This window comes from Sus scrofa, chromosome 15 (assembly GCF_054392235.1).
Source record: "Sus scrofa isolate SSC_HxYL_T2T_F1_AM1 chromosome 15, Sscrofa_HxYL_maternal_Yorkshire_Landrace_v2.0, whole genome shotgun sequence".
Taxonomy (NCBI): domain Eukaryota; kingdom Metazoa; phylum Chordata; class Mammalia; order Artiodactyla; family Suidae; genus Sus; species Sus scrofa.
This window is the reverse complement of record NC_139397.1, coordinates 48333060-48357229: the sequence shown is the minus strand read 5'-3', so window position 1 is coordinate 48357229 and position 24170 is coordinate 48333060. Positions and strand designations below refer to the sequence as shown.

Below are 24170 nucleotides of genomic sequence, written 5' to 3'. Positions count from 1 at the left end.
TGGGGAAAAACTGAAAGCCTTCTCACTCAAATCTGGAACAAGACAGGGATGCCCACTCTCATCACTGCTCTTCAACATAGTTATGGAAGTCCTAGCCACAGCAGTTAGACAAACAAAAGAAATCAAAGGCATCCATATAGGAAGAGAAGAGATCAAACTGTCACTGTATGCAGATGATATGATACTATACCTAGAAAACCCTAAGGACTCAACCCCAAAACTCCTTGAACTGATTAATAAATTCAGCAAAGTGGCAGGATATAAGATTAACATTCAGAAGTCAGTTGCATTTCTGTATACCAGCAATGAAGCATTAGAAGAGGAATACAAAAATACGATACCTTTTAAAATTGTACCTCACAAAATCAAATACCTCGGAATACACCTGACCAAAGAGGTAAAGGACCTATATGCCGAGAACTATAAAACTTTAATCAAAGAAATCAAAGAAGATGTAAAGAAGTGGAAAGATATTCCATGTCCCTGGATTGGAAAAATCAATATTGTGAAAATGGCCATACTACCCAAAGCAATCTACAGATTCAATGCAATCCCTATCAAATTACCCATGACATTTTTCACAGAACTAGAACAAACAATCCAAACATTTACATGGAACAACAAAAGACCCAGAATCGCCAAAGCAATCCTGAGAAACAAAAACCAAGCAGGAGGCATAACTCTCCCAGACTTCAAGAAATACTACAAAGCCACAGTCATCAAAACAGTGTGGTACAGGTATCAAAACAGACAGACAGACCAATGGAACAGAATAGAGAACCCGGCAATAAACCATGACACCTATGGTCAATTCATCTATGACAAGGGAGGCAAGAACATCAAATGGGAAAAAGAAAGTCTATTCAGCAAGCATTGCTGGGAAACCTGGACAGCTTCATGCAAAGCAATGAAACTAGAACACACCCTCACACCATGCACCAAAATAAACTCAAAATGGCTGAAAGATTTAAATATACGACAGGACACCATCAAACTCCTAGAAGAAAACATAGGCAAAACACTCTCTGACATCAACATCATGAATATTTTCTCAGGTCAGTCTCCCAAAGCAATAGAAACTAGAGCAAAAATAAACCCATGGGACCTCATCAAACTGAAAAGCTTTTGCACAGCAAAGGAAATCCAAGAGAAAACAAAAAGACAACTTAAGAATGGGAGAAAATAGTTTCAAATGATGCAACTGACAAGGGCTTAATCTCTAGAATATATAAACAACTTATACAACTCAACAGCAAAAAAAACAATCAATCAATGGAAAAATGGGCAAAAGACCTGAATAGACATTTCTCCAAAGAAGATATACAGATGGCCAACAAACACATGAAAAAATGCTCAACATCGCTGATTATAAGAGAAATGCAAATCAAAACTACCATGAGATACCACCTCACACCAGTCAGAATGGCCATCATTCATAAGTCCACAAATAACAAGTGCTGGAGGGGCTGTGGAGAAAAGGGAACCCTCCTGCACTGCTGGTGGGAATGTCAACTGGTACAGCCACTATGGAGAACAGTTTGGAGATACCTTAGAAATCTATCCATAGAACTTCCATATGACCCTGCAATCCCACTCTTGGGCATCTATCCGGACAAAGCTCTACTAAAAGAGACACTTGCACCTGCATGTTCATTGCAGCACTATTCACAATAGCCAGGACATGGAAACAATCCAAATGTCCATCGACAGATGATTGGTTTCGGAAGAGGTGGTATATATACACAATGGAATACTACTCAGCCATAAAAAAGGATGACATAATGCCGTTTGCAGCAACATGGATGGAACTAGAGACTCTCATACTGAGTGAAATGAGCCAGAAAGACAAAGGCAAATACCATATGATATCACTTATAACTGGAATCTAATATCCAGCACAAATGAACATCTCCTCAGAAAAGAAAATCATGGACTTGGAGAAGAGACTTGTGGTTGCCTGATGGGAGGGGGAGGGAGTGGGAGGGATCGGGAGCTGGGGCTTCTCAGACACAACCTAGAATAGATTTACAAGGAGATCCTGCTGAATAGCATTGAGAACAATGTTTAGATACTCATGTTGCAACAGAAGAAAGGGTGTGGGAAAAACTGTAATTGCAATGTATACATGTAAGGATAACCTGACCCCCTTGCTGTACAGTGGGAAAATAAAAAAAAAATAATAATTACAAAATAAATAAATAAATAAATAAATGTGATGAAGGATAAAAGCAAAAAATTAAAAAAAAATAAATGTAAAAAAAAAAAAAAAAACAATGCTCTGTCAATTTCTGCAGTATAGCAAAGTGACCCAGTAAGAAGTATAGGTGATTTATACTGTTGTGTTAATTTCTACTGTACAGTAAAGTGACTCAGTTTTACATATATACATTCTTTTTCTTATTCTCTTCCATGATGGTTTATCACAGGATACTGAATAGAGTTCCCTGTGCTATACAGTAGGACTTGTTGTTTATCCATGCTATTCACAACAGCAACTCCAAACTCCCAATCTTTCCCTCCCCAATCCCCTCTCCCCTTGGCAACCACAAGTCTGTTCTCCACAAGACCACTTTTTTAAGAAGGTGCAGTGACAGCTCCTGGAGGCAACACACCCATCCTGTGATGGGGGGGCTCCAGAACCTGGGCTGTGAGCACCGCAGAGGTTCTGCAGAGGGAGGGGTGATGTGTGTGGGAGGGTGGGGGTGAGGACTGGGTGGGCAGAGACTGACAGGGCGGAGAGAGGGTTTCTTTATTGGAGGCTGACAACGCAGGTGTGCTCAGCTGGTGAAAACCGGCCAATTTGTAAGCTGATAGCAATAACTTTCCTCTATGCAGGTTATACACAACGAAAAAAATTTAAACATGGGAACAGACTTTCATAGGAAAGGAAACACCTCTGGCTCTCACAGATGTAAAATTGCTCAACCCCACTCATACTTAGAGAAACACAAATTAAAAGTACAGTGAGTGAGCACATTTCACCTTGGCATTGAAGAGAAAAACAGGCATGATAGGCAAGGACAGTCCTAGGAGTGTGAACACAGACTGCACCTCTCACACGGCTGGGGAGGCTGAGCTGCTGTGACTTCCATGGAAAATTTCTCTTAATGTTAAAAATGATTTTACTCCTGAATTACTACATTTTGTACTTACAGTTATAATTATATTGCATATATGCGCTATGTAAAACATATTTGTTGCATTTGTTGTATTAATAGTGGAACCTCAGAAGTGGCTATGTGCTCATTGGTTGGGGCAGCACCCACTGCACAGGCCCCCACATGCCCCAGCCCAGTCTGAAGGGCAAGGACCACCTTTGAAGTACACATTACAAAGGAAAAAGAGCAGGACATGAGTGACAATATATGAAACCCTAATGTTGGTATAAAAACAGGATATGCAGTTTGACTGCGCCAAATATAAGAAACTGCACACGCATCTCCAAACGGAGGTGTGATAAACACAGCGGGGAGCTGGGAGGAGAAGCAGGGTGATGTTTCAGTAAATCTAACTCAATGTCAGTTTTAAGATGGGCCACAAAAAAAAAAAAAAAAGGAAAATTAGGAAAGAACAGTGTGAATTACTATGTCACGCACCTCTGATTATAAGACATTTCTCCATATTTCATCCTCAGACATGTTAAAACAGGGGGAGAAAAGCACGTTGTAGAATCTGAGAAATTCTATACGCTTCTCACTTTATGCCCTTTATGTCTTTGGAATTTGATATCATCATTTCAAAATAATATACTAAACTCAGTTAAATGTTACTGTTTACCATTTGCATTTAAAATGAAGTGAATATTATAGCTAATGACTTAAAAGTGTGCGGGCAACGCCACCACGAGGACTGTCAGAGGGATGCGGTACAGTCACATCACACACAGCACAACGGATCAGAGAAATGAAACTCAACTCCAAAGTGCTGAAGCTGCAAGGGAGAGAGGCTGGTGTATTTATTACTGCCAGCCATGAGATCAGCATGGCCTTGGATGGCTACCAGAAAGGAAAATGGTGAGGCATTCTCAAATGGGCTTCTTTATTTCAAGAACCTAATTCTGATAAAAATATTTCAGAATTAAAAATAAAAAATACTCATTTACTTAAGGCAAAATATATACAAAAACACAGCAAAGAAAGGCTTCCAATTACTGTATGTGACTACAGAACATGGACCTTATGTCGTAAACCTCCTGCAAAATAAATAGTGGCACCCCTTCGGGTGTGGAATAATAATTTTGATAGATAATATTTACAGGGCATTTATGATGTGTCATGAACTATTTAAGCGGCTCCTCCCTATTACTGATGATTGAGGATTCTTGGTGTGTAAATAAATCACTTCTCTGTTCATTTTCTTGCAAAGCTACAATCTAGTTAGCTAATTAAAAATAAATGAGAATTTCTAGACCTGAAATAGAGCTCTGACTCACATTCTAGCTTAGTGGTTTAAATGACATTGCATAGAAGTCATTGCCTTCAGAACGGCATTTTGCTATTCAAGCAGAGAATTTCCATTATTCATTAGCTGACCTTTTTATCTCATTGTGCACTAATTGGCTGTACAATTTAATTATGCATAAAACTCTAATGGACAATATTAAGGGTGCCCAAATGGCTCTATCAATCAGAAGGAACAAATTGTGATTATTATTTGGTTTTGTTATGTTGTACACCAAATAAAGAAGCATATTTCACATGTTGTGTGCATTCTATTCCTAAAGATAATCAGGATCTCAGAAGCATCAAATGAATTAAAAATTAGGATTTAGACCTATCCTAGTCACTCGGTATCATCAGCCTGGTAATTAAGCACATATTTCCTCTGTTTTATTCAAGGGTCTGTGTCTTCTGATGACCTCACTGTATTTTAGAAAACATTAAAAAAAAAAAAACTTAGGAAACTGTTTTGTTTCTCTGATTCATACAGCTAGTTCTCATTCTTCAGTGGAAGTAAATTTGAGTTTACTATATGAAACCTTTATAGCCACTGCATTATTTTCCTGGTGTTTTAATTTTAATTCAGCTTTTATTTTTAGTAGAAATATACTTGTCTGCAATTTAAAGAGTCACTGACTTTTACAAGGTACAGCAGCCCCTGTCCTCCTTCCCACTGGTTACCACATTCAATTTTTTAAATAAATTTTTTGGTATCTATTTCAAAGTGCAAATATTATCCTTTAATTGCTAATTAACGACTTTGATTTTGTGACAACATTTATCGTACTTGCATATGGAAGGTGGTGAGTTAGCTCACTTTCACCCCTCCCTCTCCCACAATTCTTTCCATTCCTTCTTCTCCTGGTCTTTCCTATCATCATCTACTTTGAACAGGACTAACTCTTATGTTACTATGACAACGCAAATACTATTCACAGCCCAGCCACACACAAGACTCCTTTTCACTTCCTGAACAACTCCAAGAACAATTGTTTTAAGACTCGTAAAAATTAATAAACAGAAGCCTCAATTAAGTAGACGAGGGGAGCAGAAGGGGAGCTCTCACAGGCTGTGATGGGAGCAGAGCCAAGGGAACAAGAAGACTCCTCTTCTTTCCAGGTAAGGACCCAGTCAATGAAGGGCAGGGGCTGCCTTCACTGTAACCCCCCACCTTCCCTTCCCCACTTCCCTGCCCCGCAAGAACTTGCAGGTGCTTGCCCCAGTTACAGACCCCAAACTGCATTCTCTGCTGATCCTAAATAAACCCATCTTTGCTGGAGAACAGCTGGCATCTATTTCAGGTCAATGGAGTCCAATTCCTTGCCCTCACCACCCCATACATGCTTAGCGTTGGCTCTCTAGCTTTCCATCCACCCCATACAGACTTATTAAGTGTTTGCTCTATAAATTTCCATTCAGTTCGGTATCCTGTCCACTCCCTTTTGGATAACAGAAACTGCCCAGGGACTCCTGACCTGTTTCCACTGTAACTTGCCTCCCTGGAGCTCTGTCTCCTGGATTTCTTTACCACATGCAGTTGACTGGCTTCTCTTCCTCCTTTACTGGATTCCCAGCTTTGCTCAGTTCAAATCAACTTCCTTTTTGGCATCTCCACTTGTTTTGGTAGTGTCTGCCTCCTGTATCACTCCAAATATAAATATAGATGTGTTACATTTTTAAGAATTTGTGGTCCCAAGTGTCTTTAAGATATCATCATACTTCATGCTAGTTTTGTGATTAATTCTAATTTAAAAATATGTTTTCTGTAAAGCAATGAAGGCATTATTTCATTTTTTTTCTAGCTTTTGGTGATGTTATTGAGAATCTAATGCTATACATTGATGAAAGTTTCAAACAGTCAAGAACATACAACGGTTAGAAGCATATACACATCAATCAAGAGAATCTCCAAATACATGATTTAAAATTGACTGAAATGGAGAAATAGGCAATTTTACAATAATAGTTGGAAACTTTAGTACCTGGCCTTTTTTTTTTTTTTTCTTTTGTCTTTTTGTCTTTTCTATAGCCACACCCACGGCATATGGAGGTTCCCAGGCTAGGTGTCCAGCTGGAGCTACAGCTGCTGGGCTACGCCACGGCCACAGGGGCTACGCCACAGCCACAGCAACGCAGGATCTGAGCCACATCTGCCACTTACACCACAGCTCACGGTAACACTGGATCTTTAACCCACTGAGCAAGGCCAAGCATTGAACCTGAAACCTCGTGGTTCCTAGTCAGATTCGCTAACCACTGAGCCAGGACGGGACTCCAGTACCTGACTTTCAATAATGGTCAAGATGATGAAACAGACCAATAAAGAAATATAAGACTTAATCAATACTATAAACCAACTAGATAAATTCATGTACAGAACACTGCACACAAAACAGCAGGATATGCTTTTTTTTTTCAAGTGAATATACAATATTCACTAGGAGAAGCCTTTTTTTTTTTTTTTTTTTTTGTCTTTTTGTTGTTGTTGTTGTTGTTGCTATTTCTTGGGCCGCTCCCGCGGCATATGGAGGTTCCCAGGCTAGGGGTTGAATTGGAGCTGTAGCCACCGGCCTACGCCAGAGCCACAGCAACATGGGATCCGAGCCACGTCTGCAACCTACACCACAGCTCACGGCAACGCCGGATCGTTAACCCACTGAGCAAGGGCAGGGACCGAACCCGCGACCTCATGGTTCCTAGTCGGATTCGTTAACCACTGCGCCACGACGGGAACTCCTTTTTTTTTTTTTTTTTTTAGGACACCAAACAAGTTCCAATAAACTTAAAAAGACTGAAATCACCCAAAGTGCCTTTTCCAGTCTCAATGGAATGTCCTTCTTTGTCTCTTGTATCAATTTTGGAATTAGAATCTATTTTGTTTGGTATTAGTATAGCCACCCTGATCTATATTTTGTTACTATTTGCATGGAGCATTTTTTCCCACCCTTTTTTTTTTCAATCTATTTGTGTATTTGGATCTGAAGTGAGCCCCTTGTACACAGCATGTAAATGAACTTAAAAAAAAAAAATCCCTTCCGCCATTGGTGCATTACAAATGAAAGTTAATTTAATGTGTCAACTTGGCTTGGTTAAGGTACTCAATGTTTGATTTAATCCTAGTCAAGATGTCACTATGAAAGTATTTCATAGATGTGCCAAAATATGACTATTAACCCTGTATGCATGTGTTAACACTTCCTGAATTCCTGGCTTCATGTCGTTCATCAGTTTTAGAAAATTTTCAGCCATTGTTTTTTCTCTGTGTCTCTGTCGGTCTTCTTTTTCTTTCTCTCTTTTTTCCTTTTGGTCTTTTAAAGTATAATGATTTCACTTTGTTTTTATAGCCCAGATCTCACAATTTGATTTCTGAATAACCCTACTGGTCTTTCTATATTGCATTTTTCTCTTTAAAAATCTTTCATTTATGTTTTGAAATAAATATTTTGAAACATATTTCATTGTAAATATATTTATAATAAAAAATTGAACTGCTATTATACAGTTCCTATCTACCTTTATACCCAGTTTCCTCTGTTAGTAGAATCTTGTGTTGGTATGGTTTAGCTGTTATAATGAATGAACCAATATTGATCCATTATTACTAAGAAAGTCCATGGTTTATCTGAACTCCCTTAATTTTACTTAATCTCTTTTTTCTGTTCTAGGATCCTACCCAGGAAGCCATGCACATGTAGTGGTGATGCCGTTTCAGCTTCCTCTTTGCCATTACAATTTCTCAGGCTTTCCTTCCTGACATTCTTGGCTGGCTGGGTGAGACCTGGTCTGGTAAACTGTAAAAAGCCCTTCAGCTGGAATTTTTCTGATATTTTCCTCATGATTTGCCATTTATATGTCTATTTCAGACTCTTTGCCCATTTTAAAATTAGACATTATTTTTTGTGGGTGAATCTTAAGACTTCTTTCCATGTTTTATATAGACGTCTTTTGTCAGATTAGCAGTTTGCAAATATTTCCTACCAGTATATGGCTTGTCTTTCGATTCAACAGTGTCTTTTCACAGAGCTGGAGTTTTAAACTTTAATAAATTTTCATTGCTGTTTATTAAGTGCTTGATAAATATCCTCATTCTTGTTGATTATGAGGGTGGTGTTTATGGTGATCATTATAGTAATGATACTGGCAATGACTTCCCCAAAATGAAATGGAATATTGTGGAAAGAAAATTCCCAAATACATACCCTACTTACTTCATTATTCAGCTCAAGTTGAATTCTGATTGGTAAAATACAGACTGATAAAAACCTAGCATTAATATTGACCTAGAACAAAAGGATCAAAGAAAGCTGCATCTGAGAACTATACAATTAAAGAAGCTTAAATTAGATGTTTTTTGAGAACAAGTTCATTTTCATTCCCTCACAGTACAAACCTGGCATTTTGGTATTTTTCACTTTGTTTAATAGTATCTCTTCTTTTGATTTTGTTTTTTTATTTTTTTATTATAGTTGATTTACAATGTGCTGTCAATTTCTGCTGTCTTGTTTGGATTTTGTAATGTATATTTACAAAGCTACAAACACAGGCATCCCAGTTAAATTGATCAAAAGTTCTTGAAAATATATGCATTTATCTTGTTAGGAATGCAGAATATAAACACTTTTAAAACAAATCAAATTTCAGATTTAGAATTCTAAAAAATATAGAAACACTTTTCTGAAATAAATCCTTAGAAGCTGAATATTTCCAAGGTCATTGGGGGATATGCAAAAGAGGGGGAAAAAAGAATCTTTTTAATGTATCGGTAATTCAGTTTTAGTTAACAAGATAAGATTTCTTTTATCATAAATCCAGAAGTAAAAGAAAGTGTATTACATCATGGGACTGTGGAGCACTTAACAAAACTGGGATGTATTTCAGATGGTTAGGTTATAGGCTGAGATTCATTTGATGGATGTCAAATCCATTCATTGAATGCCTGCTGTTCTGAAGCTGGCTTTGAGCCCTGTTAATCTGTTTTCAAGCTAATGGATGGTACCTGCATACCCTAGGGTGAAAACGGGAACATCGACTTCACTATGTTGCATTACATCAAGTGAAAACATGAGAAGATCCTGAGTCTTTCACATTATGTCCTAAAATATAGTGTACCTGCTGGATTAAAACTTAGATGTCATTTTCTTTGTTCCTATTGTTTGTTTGCTCTTGATTTAACCTGTGTGTTATGGCACAGTCATGACCTAGGCAAATGGTACTCCTTTTCTTACAACAAGGCCCCTCCACCTCCTCCTCTGACCTGAGGCTACTCTTAGGAGCACTGCTTCAATTTTTGAGGCTGTCGCTATCAAGCTTCGGTGCCTGAGGGTCTTTCTCTCATTTTGCTTGCAGTTCTACCAACTTCGTTTCTGCTAGGCTGCCAGGTTCGGTCGGTGTTCTCCATCACACACATTTTCTGAAAAATTAAGTCCCAACATTGTTTCCTTGTGCTAGTGCCTCTGACGTTAATATTTACTTTAATCCATGAAACTGCAAGATTTTTATCTTTCTCAGACCATCTCACCACTTAATGGTGCCAGGAATCCGAATTATGGCCCAGCTAGATCTCTAAATATTTCTGGCTCTGGGCACAGGAATTCCTGGGTTTTACTTTGCTCCCCATCCATCTGTGCTGCAAGCCTTGATTAAACATTTCTTATTTTGCTCACATGCCCAGAGTGACACCTGTTACCTGAGACCTCTTCCTCTTATCTATTGGTTCTTACCCAAGACCCTTCCTGTCTGCTCCTTCTAACATCAGTTTTCCATTTCCTGAAAGAGTTGAAGTTAAAGCAATTAAAGAACCTCAGGGTCATGCTCAGAAAATCATTTATTATTTCAATGTGTCTTAGTTTATTGGCAATTGTGACAGAGGTCACATTAGAAAAACAACATATTAAGAATCTTGACAGGCTCGTGTATAACATGAAATTGTCAAAATGTCACCATGTTTGGTGAAAATGGTGGCATTCTTGTGCATGTTACTTCAATGTGAATTCAATATCTTTAAATAGCCTCCCCTAAGCTAACAGACCCTGTTGTCTGTATAAACTACCTGAAACTATAAACATTATAATAATATTAATGCTAATTTTATCAATTCTGCTTGGTAAAGCATCTTATTAAATTTTCTGTTTATTTGTAAAACTCACACTTGAGATCCTGTTGGTCATGTTACTCAGATCATGTGTAAGCTTAGTGTTTTGTGTCTAGGAGTTCATCATTGCCGAGAGGGAGATGCTTAGGTCCTCAACTGTAATTGTGAATTGATCTGTTTTTCTTTTCAGTGCTATCAATTTTTGCTTCATTTATTTTGAAGCTCTGCTGTTTGGTGCATATACATTTAGGATCTTTATGTCTTCCTAGTAGATGACCCTTTTAGCATTATGTAATGTCCCTCTGTGTCTCTAGTTTCTTTGCTCTGCAGTGTGTTTTATCTGATCTTTACCATAGCCATTTCTTTTTTCTTAAACCTCAAAAAGGTAAATAATAAAAATAAACAAAATGGAATAGTTGCAGAAAAATTAACCAATGCAAATAAATAGTATAGGAAACGTCTAATTAAGCAAACGCAAAAAATATGAACCAGTTAATAGTCTAGAACATGCTTAATTGACTATTTCAGTTTAAGACCAATTAGCTATGGATAATTTAACAATAGTTGTTGCCGTATGCAAAATTTCAAATTAGATATGAAAGATATACTACAATTCCATTCTGTCTGCGATTTCCTCTTGATTTAATACTGGTGTAAAATAAATAATACAGCTCAGTTTTCCAAATACGGCTTTGACATTTTCTGATTTCAATCAATTGTTTAAGTGTTTTGCTAAGCAATGCTAAATAGAATGAACATGGAAATCTTTCTACAGTAAATGCCAAGGCATATGGCACTCTATCAACTAGATATGGAGACATTTGATATCTTCCCTACGTATCTTTAATATTTTAAAACCCCATGTTGTAGACTTTTTTGTAGAGGAAGGTTATACATGCAAATTACTTCTCTTCCATTCTTCATCCACAAGGGAAGCAAGGAGATGAAATATAATAAGTACATTTAACTTAATTACCATTGATTGGCATCTATGGTCTTTCTCATGTGAAGGAACTCAAAATTTTATAATAGAGTAAAATATTATCAATATTAATGAGTATCATTTTACTTTGAAGCATTATTATTGAAGAACAAAAAGTTCTATACAGAAGAGAACTGAGATGCCATCTGAGTGAGAGTCAAATATTGGTAGTAATAGAAATTTGTAAGTGAAGTTTACATCTTACAAACATGATAGGAGAAACTGAAAACCACCCTGCACATCTGCCTTCCTCTATTGCATTCCCAAACTTTATAAGATGGAGATTTTAAATCATTTTTGTGTTTCCTTGATCAACAATGAGAACAGACACTAAGAAAAAGTGTGCATGTGTGCAGGGTTTAAGTTACTGACTTACTCCTGGTTGAGAAAAGAATGAACATGATTTCCTTAAGACAATATGAAGGTACACAGACTAAAGCACAATGTAAGGTAGGCCAGCAGGGGAAATATCATCCTTCAATACGGATTTTGTTGGTTATCCATGAAAAAATGAAGCATCTTGAGTTGTATTGTTATTTAATTGATGGCCAGGATTAGCAGGCATCTGTTAACTTTTCCAACACACTTTGTGCCTTCTTAACCTCCCTGGTTTTATTGAGAAGATGCATAATTCCAGGTCTATTTGTGATTCCCATGGTACCAACCCAGTGTCCAACCCAATAGCTCACAGAAATATGGCTGTAACCTAAACAAAAGCTGATCAGGATTCATCTGTTGCCATTTTTATGGCAGTAAAGTATGGAATAAATACAATCTGGGGGTGATGACATCCCCTGGATCACAAGTTCCAGGCTTGGAGGTCAGCCCCTTCCACCTAGAGAAATCAGAGCACATGAATGTAACACATGGCAGAGGAGGAAGATAATAGCATGAAGATAGAGTCCAGATGTTGCAGTGTAAAATTAGTCAGTCTTTAGAAATGATGGAGTTTTTTTCCTTTCTATGTTTGCTACATTCCTCATCTTATTTAGCTTGAACTTATCTGAGCTGGGCTTCTGCTACTGACACCTGATGATCTTATGTCCCCAGCGCAGGAACAGGACTTCTGCAATTCCTATTCAGGGAAAGACTAGACTAGAATTAGATGTCTACTTCCTTCCTTCCTCTCTACTTAAATTCCACAGAATGTGGTGAAAAAGACATTCTTATTTGGCTGAAGCTCAGGATACCTTCCCTCTCAAGGAATAAAATCACCTTGTAAAAAGACAGTAACAATGTCCCAGGGGAAAGGTAAGGTAATGGGAATACATAACTCTGTTTCCCCTCAGTGTGGTTCTTTCTTGAACTTAGCTGACCCTTGAGTTAGGAACTGTTTGTATCCACTAGCAGTCAGAGTCCTGTATTTGGCAAGTCTAAAACAAACCAAAAAACCTCAAAATGTCAAAGGGAAAAAGGAATGTCTTGTCTACCTGACTTGATTTGGGATCAAGATTGACACAAGGGACCTTTGGATAGACTGAAACTCAGAACCCATGTGGCTTGCAGCAGGACAGAGACTCACAGTGTTGGAGAAGAAAACAAAGAGCCTCTGGTAAAGAGGCCACAGGGTGAAGCACTTGGATTGCCCTGGGAACCGGGTAAAGCACCTATCTTTTAAGACAGAAAAGCAGAGGCAGTGACATTTGGGTTACGGAGGAAAGTATCACATAAAAAAATTAGATAAAAACCCAGCTCGCATGGAAGACAAGAGAGAATTGAAATCCTTCTCAGAAGCCCCACTGCATCCAAGGAGACCTGGGGTCCTCTGCAGAGTCCCTAGAGCTCCCGAGAACACAGCCTGGAAAACATTCATCTCACCCAAAAACCTAATTGGAAAAAAAATTTTTTAAACTGCAAAATGTTAGTTTTGGAGAAGTTAAGTGAATAGCAAAGCGTACAACTACATTTGATCTAATGAAATAACTGCATCTCATGGCTACTACCTGTCAGTCAGCTCCGTCTGAGTTTTAGTCTAAACTCCTACAGATCATTTTGCTTCTAGTTCATCAAGTATGCAGGAAAATGTCAAGCCCATCAAAAGAAGCTCTGAAGCTCAGATATGAGCAGGACTGTCTACAAAACCTGAAGATACAGATTATGGAACACCTTGGCACAGTGAAAACCAGTCATTCTTAATCGGAGCTGCATTTTCTAGCCGTCGATGTTGGCGACTGCCTGGCAGTTCAGTGCCCTTTCATTTCTGGGTCCAGCGGCCCTTAATGTCTGCTGAAACGCCTGTTCAGAACATCGTAAGTTTCACTGACTCATTACAAAGAATCCCAGTGGTTTTCTGTATAATCAGTTTCATAAACTCATCTTACTCTTTAGGAAGCTGTGCAGCAAGCTGCTCCCTGCCCTGGACTCCCGCAGAATGACGGTCATAATTCTAGGAGAGCCTCTACCAGCCTCCGTGAAATTAATCTACTTATCTGCTTCTCACTCCAATTTAGACTATGTTTTCTGAGAACAGCAACATTTTATTTATTTGTGTTCTTTTTCCATTTCCATACTTGGTGCTTGTTGCTGGGTTGATACTGTATAGTCAAAACCTAGCTCATTTCTCCAAATAAAGAAAAAATTATATGTATGCATTTAAAACATGCATTTTTTTTGCCTTTTTTTTTTCCTTTTTAGGGCCATACCCAAAACATATGTAAGTTCCCAGGCTAGGGGTCAAATATGAGCTGCAGCTGCCAATCTAGACCACAGCCACAGCAACACAGGATCTGGGCCACATCTATGACCCACAACACAGCTCATGGCAATGCTGGATCTCTGACCCACTGAGCAAGGCCAGGGATCGAACCCGCATCCTCATGGATACTAGTAGGATTCATTTCCACTGTGCCACAAGAGGAACATGCATTATGTATATGTATGTGTGTGTATATATATATACACACACACACACGCACACACACACACTCTCACACACACACACACATACACACATATATATATATATACATGTATTTTTTAGAGGCAAAAATACATTATATTATTATTGCTATAAGTTACCAGCATACTGTTATGCGTTATAATGAGGTGACCACCTTCAAGGCCCGAATATTGAAATTTGAAGAGGCTAATACCATTCAATTACTGAACCCGCCCAATACATACTAATTTCTGCTCTGCAATACACTTGGCACATATTTTTTAAGAACACTGTCTGAGGAGGCTTGATCTGGGTCTGGGGTTTAGGAATCTGGTGAAGAGCCTGTCGGGGGAACACAGCAAAGCCAGGGCATCTGTGTCTGCCCTACAGAGCCCAGCCTGGCCCAGCAACTACCTGACATTGGGATGAAGCAGAATTTCCACCAAAGCTTTGTTGGGGAGGATCTGTTAGGGCAGAAATCCGTGGGCTCTGCCTCCTCACACCATCCTGAGGTCCTGGATGGTAAATCCAAAGGTGAATACTGACCGAGGGTGGTTTTAACCATGGAAATGGCTGCTTCTTCTGAGCCCTGTGAGAACACGATGGTCTAGTGAGGTTGTACAGGCAGTCAGCAGATGACTGAGTGCCCTTTCTTCCAGAACAGACTACCTAAGATGCAGGGCGGATTTTCTCAAGAACACATTTCAGCCTTCCCCTTCTGGATCAGCCTCTCTCAGTTATATTTTTGAGAATAAAAATAGGATGTAAAACCCTCAATTATCTGAGCTTGTTGGCTGTCTAAAGTCTTTACGTGGCTCATGCCCGGGGTGACAGGGACCAACTGGACACACGTTTCCTTAGACGCCACCAAAACTCGGAGTCCTCATCATGGCTCAGCAGTAATGAACCTGACTAGCATCCATGAGGACTTGGGTTCAATCCTTGTCCTAGCTCAGTGGGTTGAGGATACAGTGTTGCCATGAGCTGTGGTTTAGTTCGCAGACATGGCTTAGATTTTGCATGGCTGAGGCTGTGGTGTAGGGTGGCAGCTATAGTTCCAATTTGACTCCTAGTCTAAGAATCTCCATATGCTGCAGGAGTGGCCCTAAAAAGCAGAAAAAAAAAAAGCCACCATAATTTAATGAGCCCAGCTTATCACTGTGAATAGCATCACCCATTCATTTTCTAATCTGATTTGTTCAAGTACGAATATTTTTAAAAGAATAGCGCGTACGCACGTGTGTGCATGCACACACACACACCCACACACACAGAGAAAACAATTTATTCACAGATATTTAGGCATACGCATCACACACATTTCGCCTGGTCTTAGTGGCCCTTCCAAAGTCTCTCTGAAGTAAACTGCTTAGTCCTGATTCTAGTAACAGGGTGGGAGGTGGCAGAGAAAACTCACTGTCCCTATATCCTCAGGACACTTTCTTCCCAGTTTCACTTCCAAACTCTCCTAAACACAATCATTGCAGTTATGCAAGAAAATGTAGTACCTCCTTCTCTATTAGCAGAAACCTAACTTTGAACACACTGTGAAATGCAGAAATATTTCTCTTTGCCAAAAATACAAAGGATCATATCTGGTCTTTAACTGAGGCCTGGAGTTCCCATCATGGTTCAGTGGATAGAAATCTGACTAGCATTCATAAAGACTCGGGTTCAACCCCTGGTCTTGCTCAGTGGGGTAAGGAAATGGTGTTGCCATGTAGCAGACATGGCTCAGATCTGGATCTGCCATTGCTGTGGCTGTGGTGTAGGCCAGCAGCTCCTATTCGACCCCTAGCCTGGGAATCTCCATATGTCATGGGTACAGCCCTACAAAAAAATTACCAGGCTAATCATGTAACAGCCCACAATCTGCAAGTAAATTCATAAAATACAATAGATACAATAAACTGAAATCGAGAAAGTTTAAAGAACAACCCCAGAGATCCCTAATTCCTCGAGCTACATGTCCATGAACATGTCAGAGGCTCCCGTGCATAAGCCTTTGTAATCAGAATTGGGGTTGCTGCCTGGCTTCTGTTTATCAGACAAAAGTCAATCACAGACAAAAGTCAATCACAGACAAACCAACCCACCTCCAAATGTTTCTTCCTGATTCTCTTCCTTTGCTGTGACAGAACCTTCTCTTTTCAGTTAGACTTTATGGATCCAGGAAAGACACAGGGGGGAGTGACATACTTCTGTGCGCTACCCTTTCTGATGTACCCCCCTCCCCAGGGTGGCTCAGAACAAGACTTCCTCACCAGAAGGCTAGGGATCCGTGGTCCACTAGTTATGTCAAACAAATGTAAAATGTTTGTGCACCGCCCACACAGCTACATAGTGAGAGAACTGCTGTGGGGACTGGGACATGGTCCTGGCACTGTACCATCCATCACCTCAAAAATGAAGCACAAGGGGGGCTTTGTCATATATACGTGAACGTGCCCGCGAACAGAACCCTAACAAATACAAAATGACATAGCTTGTCCCATCTCGGAGAGTACTTCATATCTTCATTCATTTTTAAATATTATAGAGACCATTTCATAAAAGAAACACACAGATCAATCATCTTACATTAGCACACTTGTAATCACAATCATGAAAGAGTATTGTGTTCCTTTGTTTGTGAAACAGGTTACAGGACTGTCCCCAGAGTCACCCAGCAGAATACACACAGGATGCCAGCAAAGACGTTATAAGAGCAATTGTGAAAGAAGAGAAAAAAACTACAAATTCACTTATATGTTAAAATTAATAATTTCATACTAATCTTAATGCAATGTATTCCAACAATAAGTAAAAAGAGTTTAACAAGGGTCAAGGGTAGACAAATACTTAGACATATTTTGATTTCAAAAGTAAATCCAAGGAAACATAAAATTTTAGCAGCAATAGAGGCAACCATTAAAACTAGAGAGTGAAATCTGGCTTGTTGCATAGTGTGGTTATAGACTAGTCACTGGGAAAAATAAGGTGGGGTAAAAATATCCCTGCTGTACAGTTGGGTATACAAACAAAAACAGCATGAAAATAAGAACATGTAGATAAATGTGTTTACAAACAACCCTAAATTAGGGGCAGCCCAAGGGCTAGGTTCTCACACATTTTCTCCTCGCTCATGTACCGACCCTTAGTCACTAGGTATTTTCATCAAATCACATGACTTCTGATTGTCTATACCTGGTGCTTCTAGCTCCCTGAACTACTGAATCCAGCAGGACACTCACCCTGCGCAGGTGTTTCACAGACAGCCCATCCCCAGACTGCAGCCCTCTGCTTCCCTGCAGATTTCTTGCTGTCCCTAAAACACAGGAAACAATGCGATAAAGTCCACGAATGCATGGAAAAGGCAACCTCCCTTTTTCCTTGACCTGCGTGGGATCATGATGCCAGATTCTGAAGAATAGTCAGGAGCAACCTTTTTTTTTTTTTTTAGGAGTGTGTTTTCTTTTATTTTCAGGAAAACATAATCAAATTAATATATCTCTCCAAACCTGCACCCGCATAATCTTTTTAAACGGAGTACATGACTTCTCCATCTCCCGAGTTGCTCAGCAAAACCCACATCTTCACTTGCTCCTTCCTCCACCCATATCATCCTCTCATCTAAACTGAGGCTCTGCCTCCAACTCTGTCCCCTGCAGCTGTGACCACCTGCCCTCCACGCTGGTTCCCCAGAGGCGGCCAGGGCACTGCTTTGCAGCCTAACTCCCATCCATCATCCCCTGTTCAAAACTCTCCTATGACTTTTCATCTTGTTTCAAGTAGCATTTGAGGTTCTTTCCCTGACTTTGAAGGTTTCACGTCACCTGGCCCTGACCATCCCCTTCAAACCACTGTCTACCATTCTTCACTTGGAGCAGTTCCTGGCCTTCTTGATTTTCTTTGAAACTCAGAGTAGAGCCTCCCCCCTCTCCTTCTTGACACACTTTCTGTCCCATCCACCCCCAGTGCCTTCCCCTCAATAATCACATAGTGGATTCACTTCACTCAAGGCTTTGCTCCAATGTAGTGTCACCAAAGAGCACCCCCTGATGGGCACAGCTCCAGACTATCTGCTTTCAGCTTCTGCTAATAAAGTGAAATCACAGATCATCAATTGGTTCTAGCCCCAAAAGGAGCTTTTGGTCTGAATAGCTGGAGTTAATTCTTAATTGATGATCAGAATTATCATAATTAAAAAAGATGTTTTCATTTTCTTTTCCTGATTTCACAATTTTAAAGGCAATTTAAGCTGTGAGCCAAAGTGATGTTTGCTCCTGGATTTGAGGATGTGCATATGCATTTGGGAACAAACAGAAATTATTAAATCCTCATGCTGTGGAAGTAATTAGATAAATAAGGGAGTTGAAGCTAAACTCTTCCATCTGCTACATGATTGCTTTTTGTGCTAGTGGGTTTAGGTAGGCTCCAGTAAAGCATGCTCATTCTTTATTCTGGTCCTTTCCTCCTAAAAACTCTAAAAATATAACATCTCAGCAATGGTATGAATCATGTGTTCTTGCCAGCAGCACCTAGTACAGTCTGTGTGATGGCACAGGGGACAGCGTAGGGTGACACTGGAGCCTCATTTACTGATCCAGGTGCTTGGGAATGGGTCACTATCTACATCACCTGCATAACTGAATCTGGGCCTTTTTGGTAGCAACTTTGTAAAATTCTTTTTAAAAAATCAATTTCAGATTGGATTGTGGCGAAAATGCATTCTCTACTTCCATGTCTGCTCTCCAAGAACACCCTGCGGAGCCATGAAGGAGCTCTTGGGTTTTTGTTAAGCTCTGGTGGGTATGAGGGAGGCTCTATAAGTGGTCCACCCCCTTCCAGATAGCTGTCCATGTTTGACCAGGCTCTGGAAAGAAAGACTTTATTTTTAGAATTTAGCACGGCTGCTAGCAGGTAGACATTATTTTAATTTTTTAAATGAACTAAACTATTATTCATATTATTATGAATTCAATTATTTAAATTAAATTAAATTATTACCTAGAAAGAACTCACCTCCATGTGTAGCATATATTTATAATATATAATATATAATATGTGTATATTAATTAAAAAGTATATATAAAACATATATATGTATGGGTTACACCAAAAGTCTTAATTCATATAAAATTCTAAGGCTATTGGCTTCTGCCTTTGGAGTGACACAAATACTGTCCGTGAGTATGGGTGCATGGCCTTCAGTTTTAAAACAGATATACACACACACACACACACACACACACACACACAAAACACGTTTTTTGTACTAACTGTCCTTGGGAAATGAGAAAGTTTAGAGAAAACTGACTTTTGCTAAATGGAATACAATTACATTTTATGAATAATGATAACATACTTTTTATCATGAAAATATCTAGTAGGTAATATCTATTATTCAAATAATTTACCAACAAAGCACTATTTAAATCCTCATGCTGTGGAAGTAATTAGATAAATAAGGGATTAATACGTTTGGAGGCTGTTTTCAAGTTGCTAGGGTTCAGGAGGACAGTGGAAATCACCTAACCCAGTGATACACAATTTGTTACCAAAGAATAACAATAGTTATTACCTAAAAATCGTTCTTAATTACAAATCAAAAGCAAATTTTTTAAAAGAATTTTGTTCCCAACCAAGGTATATGTATAGCCTTTAAAACTCCATATGCCTTGGACCACTCCACCCTCTCCCACACTCTCCCAGCTGACAGTGGCATTCTTCTCACAGAGCCTCTCCCAGGACCCACATTCAAAAAGCACACTCGGGGAGACCCTGATTTCCTCTGCTTGTGATCCCTTTACAATAGCATTTCAGTATAAAGTATCTATTATATTTGTGTATACATTTATATTATATACATTTATATGTATTTATACTGCTATAAACATAGACACATAACTGCTCTAACTTACTGTTTTCTTTAGGACAAGCAACAATGAGAACAATAGGGTTATACTCAATAATCTTACCTCCTTAGAAAATATCTAGTATAATACTTTTGAACTATTTCTACCTTAACTCACAATTTAAAATTGTATACATAGTTTACAAAGACTTGTCAACATTGTTCATCTTACATTGTCAACAATGTAATTTCAGAGAAAGAATGTCATAACTTACATAGTTACTGATTTTAAGAATAGATTTCTAAAGTAAAACACAGTTAATGAGCAGAAACTTTGGGGGAAAAGCAAAACTAAACTTTGCTTACTCGAAAAGTGCTTAGCATTAGAATTTAATCTCAAAGTCTTCCACTAAACCAAATAAAAATCAAGCTTTCATTGAAAGAATATGGTTACATTTACGGCACATCCATGTCAAATATACTAGAGACGACTTGGGCACAAAAACTACCATGGCCATGTCCCCAGTGAGAGCATCTCGGGAGCAGCACCACAGGGACGTGTGGAGGCTGGGAGCATTGTCAGGATGCTGAGTCCATTCACACCTGCAGGAGGTGTGTCATTACGAGGTACCTGTCATTCTTACCTAACAGGAAACAAACACTATACTTGTTTAACTCCATGTGAACTCAGCCTAAATCTTAGGGATTCTGTGACATCAGGTGACAATAGATCAATAAGGCTTGGCCTGGAAGCCTGTGCAGGTGTGTTGTGTGGTAACAATACCTGCTCAGACAGTTTCAAATAAAATTCCATTCCTCATGGGTAAGTCCCTTTTCCTATGCCATTGAGTCTCATTTTATTCTTCAAAACAAAAACATTTAGTGCTAATGAAAGTTAGCCTACTTAGCATTCTTTTTTTTTTTTTTTTTTTTTTTGTCCTTTTGCTATTTCTTTGGGCCGCTCCCGCAGCATATGGAGGTTTCCAGGCTAGGGGTTGAATTGGAGCTATAGCCACTGGCCTACACCCGAGCCACAGCAACTCGGGATCCGAGCCGTGTCTGCAACCTACACCACAGCTCACAGCAACGCTGAATCGTTAACCCACTGAGCAAGGCCAGGGACAGAACCCGCAACCTCATGGTTCCTAGTCGGATTCGTTAACCACTGCGCCATGACGGGAACTCCGACTTAGCATTCTTAAATAAATTGTGTGACATTTCAAAGTCAACAAAATCCATTCCAAAGCTTAAAATAGTAAATGAATGAGTACCCACTGGGGTTGTTTCTGAACTGACCATGCAATGACAAGAGGGAGACTCTTAAACCAAATATCACATCTCCTTTCTCTGACCTCTCAAGATTCCATGATACTGTTCCAGAAGGACATGACTCCATCGGGACTTTTCCTCCTTTTTCTCCTTAGCGTGTATACCTCACCTCATTCAGCAAGCATAATGTGGGCTTCCAGATGGAAAAAGAAAAGTATATGTTTGATCTCCTTGAGTAGAAAAGCCTGTAATTTTAAATTATTTTCTTTATTTTTGTTGACAGGCTTCTCCTTTGGTAACCTAACGTTATTAGGGCATAGATCTCCTCAGTAGGGATGATCTCTTCTTTTTTTTTTTTTGCTGAGACAAATAGGAAATTTATTCTATACTTTATCCCATTTTGTATGGCTTTCATCTTTACTATTTAGTATTATCTATTACATTTCAATTTTTCTTTAAAAATTAGCATTATATTAAAATTGTGTATATTATGCAACTAAAACTTATTAAGAAGAAAGCCTTATATACCATTAAATATTTTATATAGCATAATAAAAAGAATAACTTAACTGGTAAGAATAACAAAAATAATACACCCTCTGAAAGTAAGTAAAATATAAAATGCATAAGTTGGTTAAAAAACAGTGTAACTATATAAATATGTCCTCACAATTTGTTCCATCTCATTGATTCTTCAATAAAGGCATTATACCATTCTAGGTGATGTGATAAACAAGACATTATAGACTTTACATTGTACCATGGATAGAAATGGTTATTAATAATACACTTGTAGAACTATATAATTTAATTGTACAGTTGCATTATTTAATTATAATTATCATAAATTCTTTGATGGAGAGGAAATCAGAATCAGTTCTAAGAAGACTTCATCATTCTAAGAATGATATCAAATGACCCCCTTCATGGTGGATTATGCACTTGTTTACTGTGAGATATGTTTCTTCTCCAGAGATTCCTTGTTTGTGTATCAATTGTAGATTTCTGGTTTGTAGTTATTGTGAAGTTTTGATATGAGTCTATATGTATATAAAATTGTTTTAACTTGTTGGTTTCTTAATTGCAAGTTCATCTCCAGTGTCCTGCATTTGTACCTACCTCTTCTCATGATTTATGATTTTGGTGGTATAATTGTGCATGGATGATTTCATATCGTTACTGTATATATACCTTTACTGGTGAGCCTTGTCGTTTGTGGAATTTTTGTTTCCTATTGCTGTCTTGTCTTTTCTGCCTAGAGAAGTTCCTTTATTTGTTGTAAGGCTGGTTTAGTGTTGCTGAATTCTCTTAGCTTTTGCTTATCTGTGAAGGTTTTGATTTCTCCTTCAAATCTGAATGAGAGCCTTGTTAGGTAGAGCAATCTTGGTTGGAGGTTTTTTCCTTTCATCATGTGAAGTATATCATGCCACTCCCTCTGGCCTGAAGAGTTTCTGCTGAAAAATCTGCCGATAACCTTGTTGGGGTTCTCTTGTGTGTTACTTGTTTCTTTTCCCTAGCTGCTTTCAAGATTTTCTCTTTGTCTTTAATTTTGGTCAGTTTGATTAATATGTGTCTTGGGGTATCCCTCCTTGGGTTTATTTTATATGGTAGTCGTTGGGCTTCCTGGATTTGAGTGAGTGGTTCCTTTCCTGTGTTAAGGAAGTTTTTGGCTATTATCTCTTGGAATATTTTTTCTGTCTCCTTCTCTCTCTCTTCTCTTTCTGGCACCCCTATAATACGGTTGTTGGTGCGTTTAACATTGTCCCAGAGTTCTCTGAGACTCTCTTCATTTGTTTTCAATCTTTTTTCTCTTTTCTGTTCGGCATCCGTAATTTCCACTAACCTGTCCTTCACCTCGCTTATTCGTTCTTCTGCCTCCTGTATTCTGCTGTTGGCTGCTTCTAGTGAATGTTTTGTTTCCGTTACTGTATTTTGCATCTCTTCTTGTTTAAGTTTTATATCTTGTATCTCTTTGGTCAGTGTTTCCTGTAAGTTATCCATCTTTGCCTCCAGTTTATTTCCAATGCCTTGCATCATCTTCAGCATCCACAATCTAAAGTCTTTTTCCTGGAGTTCCCGTCGTGGCACAGTGGTTAACGAATCCGACTAGGAACCATGAGGTTGTGGGTTCAATCCCTGCCCTTGCTCAGTGGGTTAACGATCCGGCATTGCCGTGAGCTGTGGTGTAGGTTGCAGACGCGGCTCGGATCCAGCATTGCTGTGGCTCTGGCATAGGCCGGTGGCCACAGCTCCAATTCGACCCCTAGCCTGGGAACCTCCATATGCCATGGGAGCGGCCCAAAGAAATAGCAAAAAGACAAAAAAAATAAATAAATAAAATAAAGTCTTTTTCCTGGAGGCTAAGAATCTCCTCATCACTTAGCTGATTTTCTGGGGTTTTTCCTTTCTCCCTCATCTGAGTTATAGTTCTCTGTCTTTTCATTTTTATAGGTTTTTGGTGTGGTGACATTTTACAGATAATAGGGTTGTAGACACTCTTATTTCTGGTGTCTGCCCCCCTTGTGGGCGAAGTCTGTATCGGGGCTTGCTGTAGGCTTCCTGATGGGAGGAGCTGATGCCTGCCCACTGGTAGGTGGAGCTGATTCTAATCCTTCTGTTGGGTGGGACTTAGTCTCTGGGTGGGATTAGAGGCAGCTGTGTTCCTGAGGGGTCTT

The 24170-nt window shown here is 39.0% G+C and overlaps 1 protein-coding gene across 22 annotated transcripts in view; it reads right to left on the bottom strand.

Moving 5' to 3' along the window:
• The window catches only part of LOC106506202 (uncharacterized), a 356784-nt gene that overhangs the window by 36878 nt on the left and 295736 nt on the right, over positions 1–24170 (bottom strand). For 21 of the 22 annotated variants that reach the window (XM_084999787.1, XM_084999786.1, XM_084999791.1 and 18 more), the window contains one exon: positions 17624–17697. In XM_084999787.1, coding sequence (XP_084855913.1) covers positions 17624–17697 — 74 coding nt within the window. Of the gene's footprint in view, positions 1–9693; positions 9850–17623; positions 17698–24170 lie in introns of all 22 variants that reach the window. The other variant, XM_084999799.1, reaches the window with a different exon arrangement.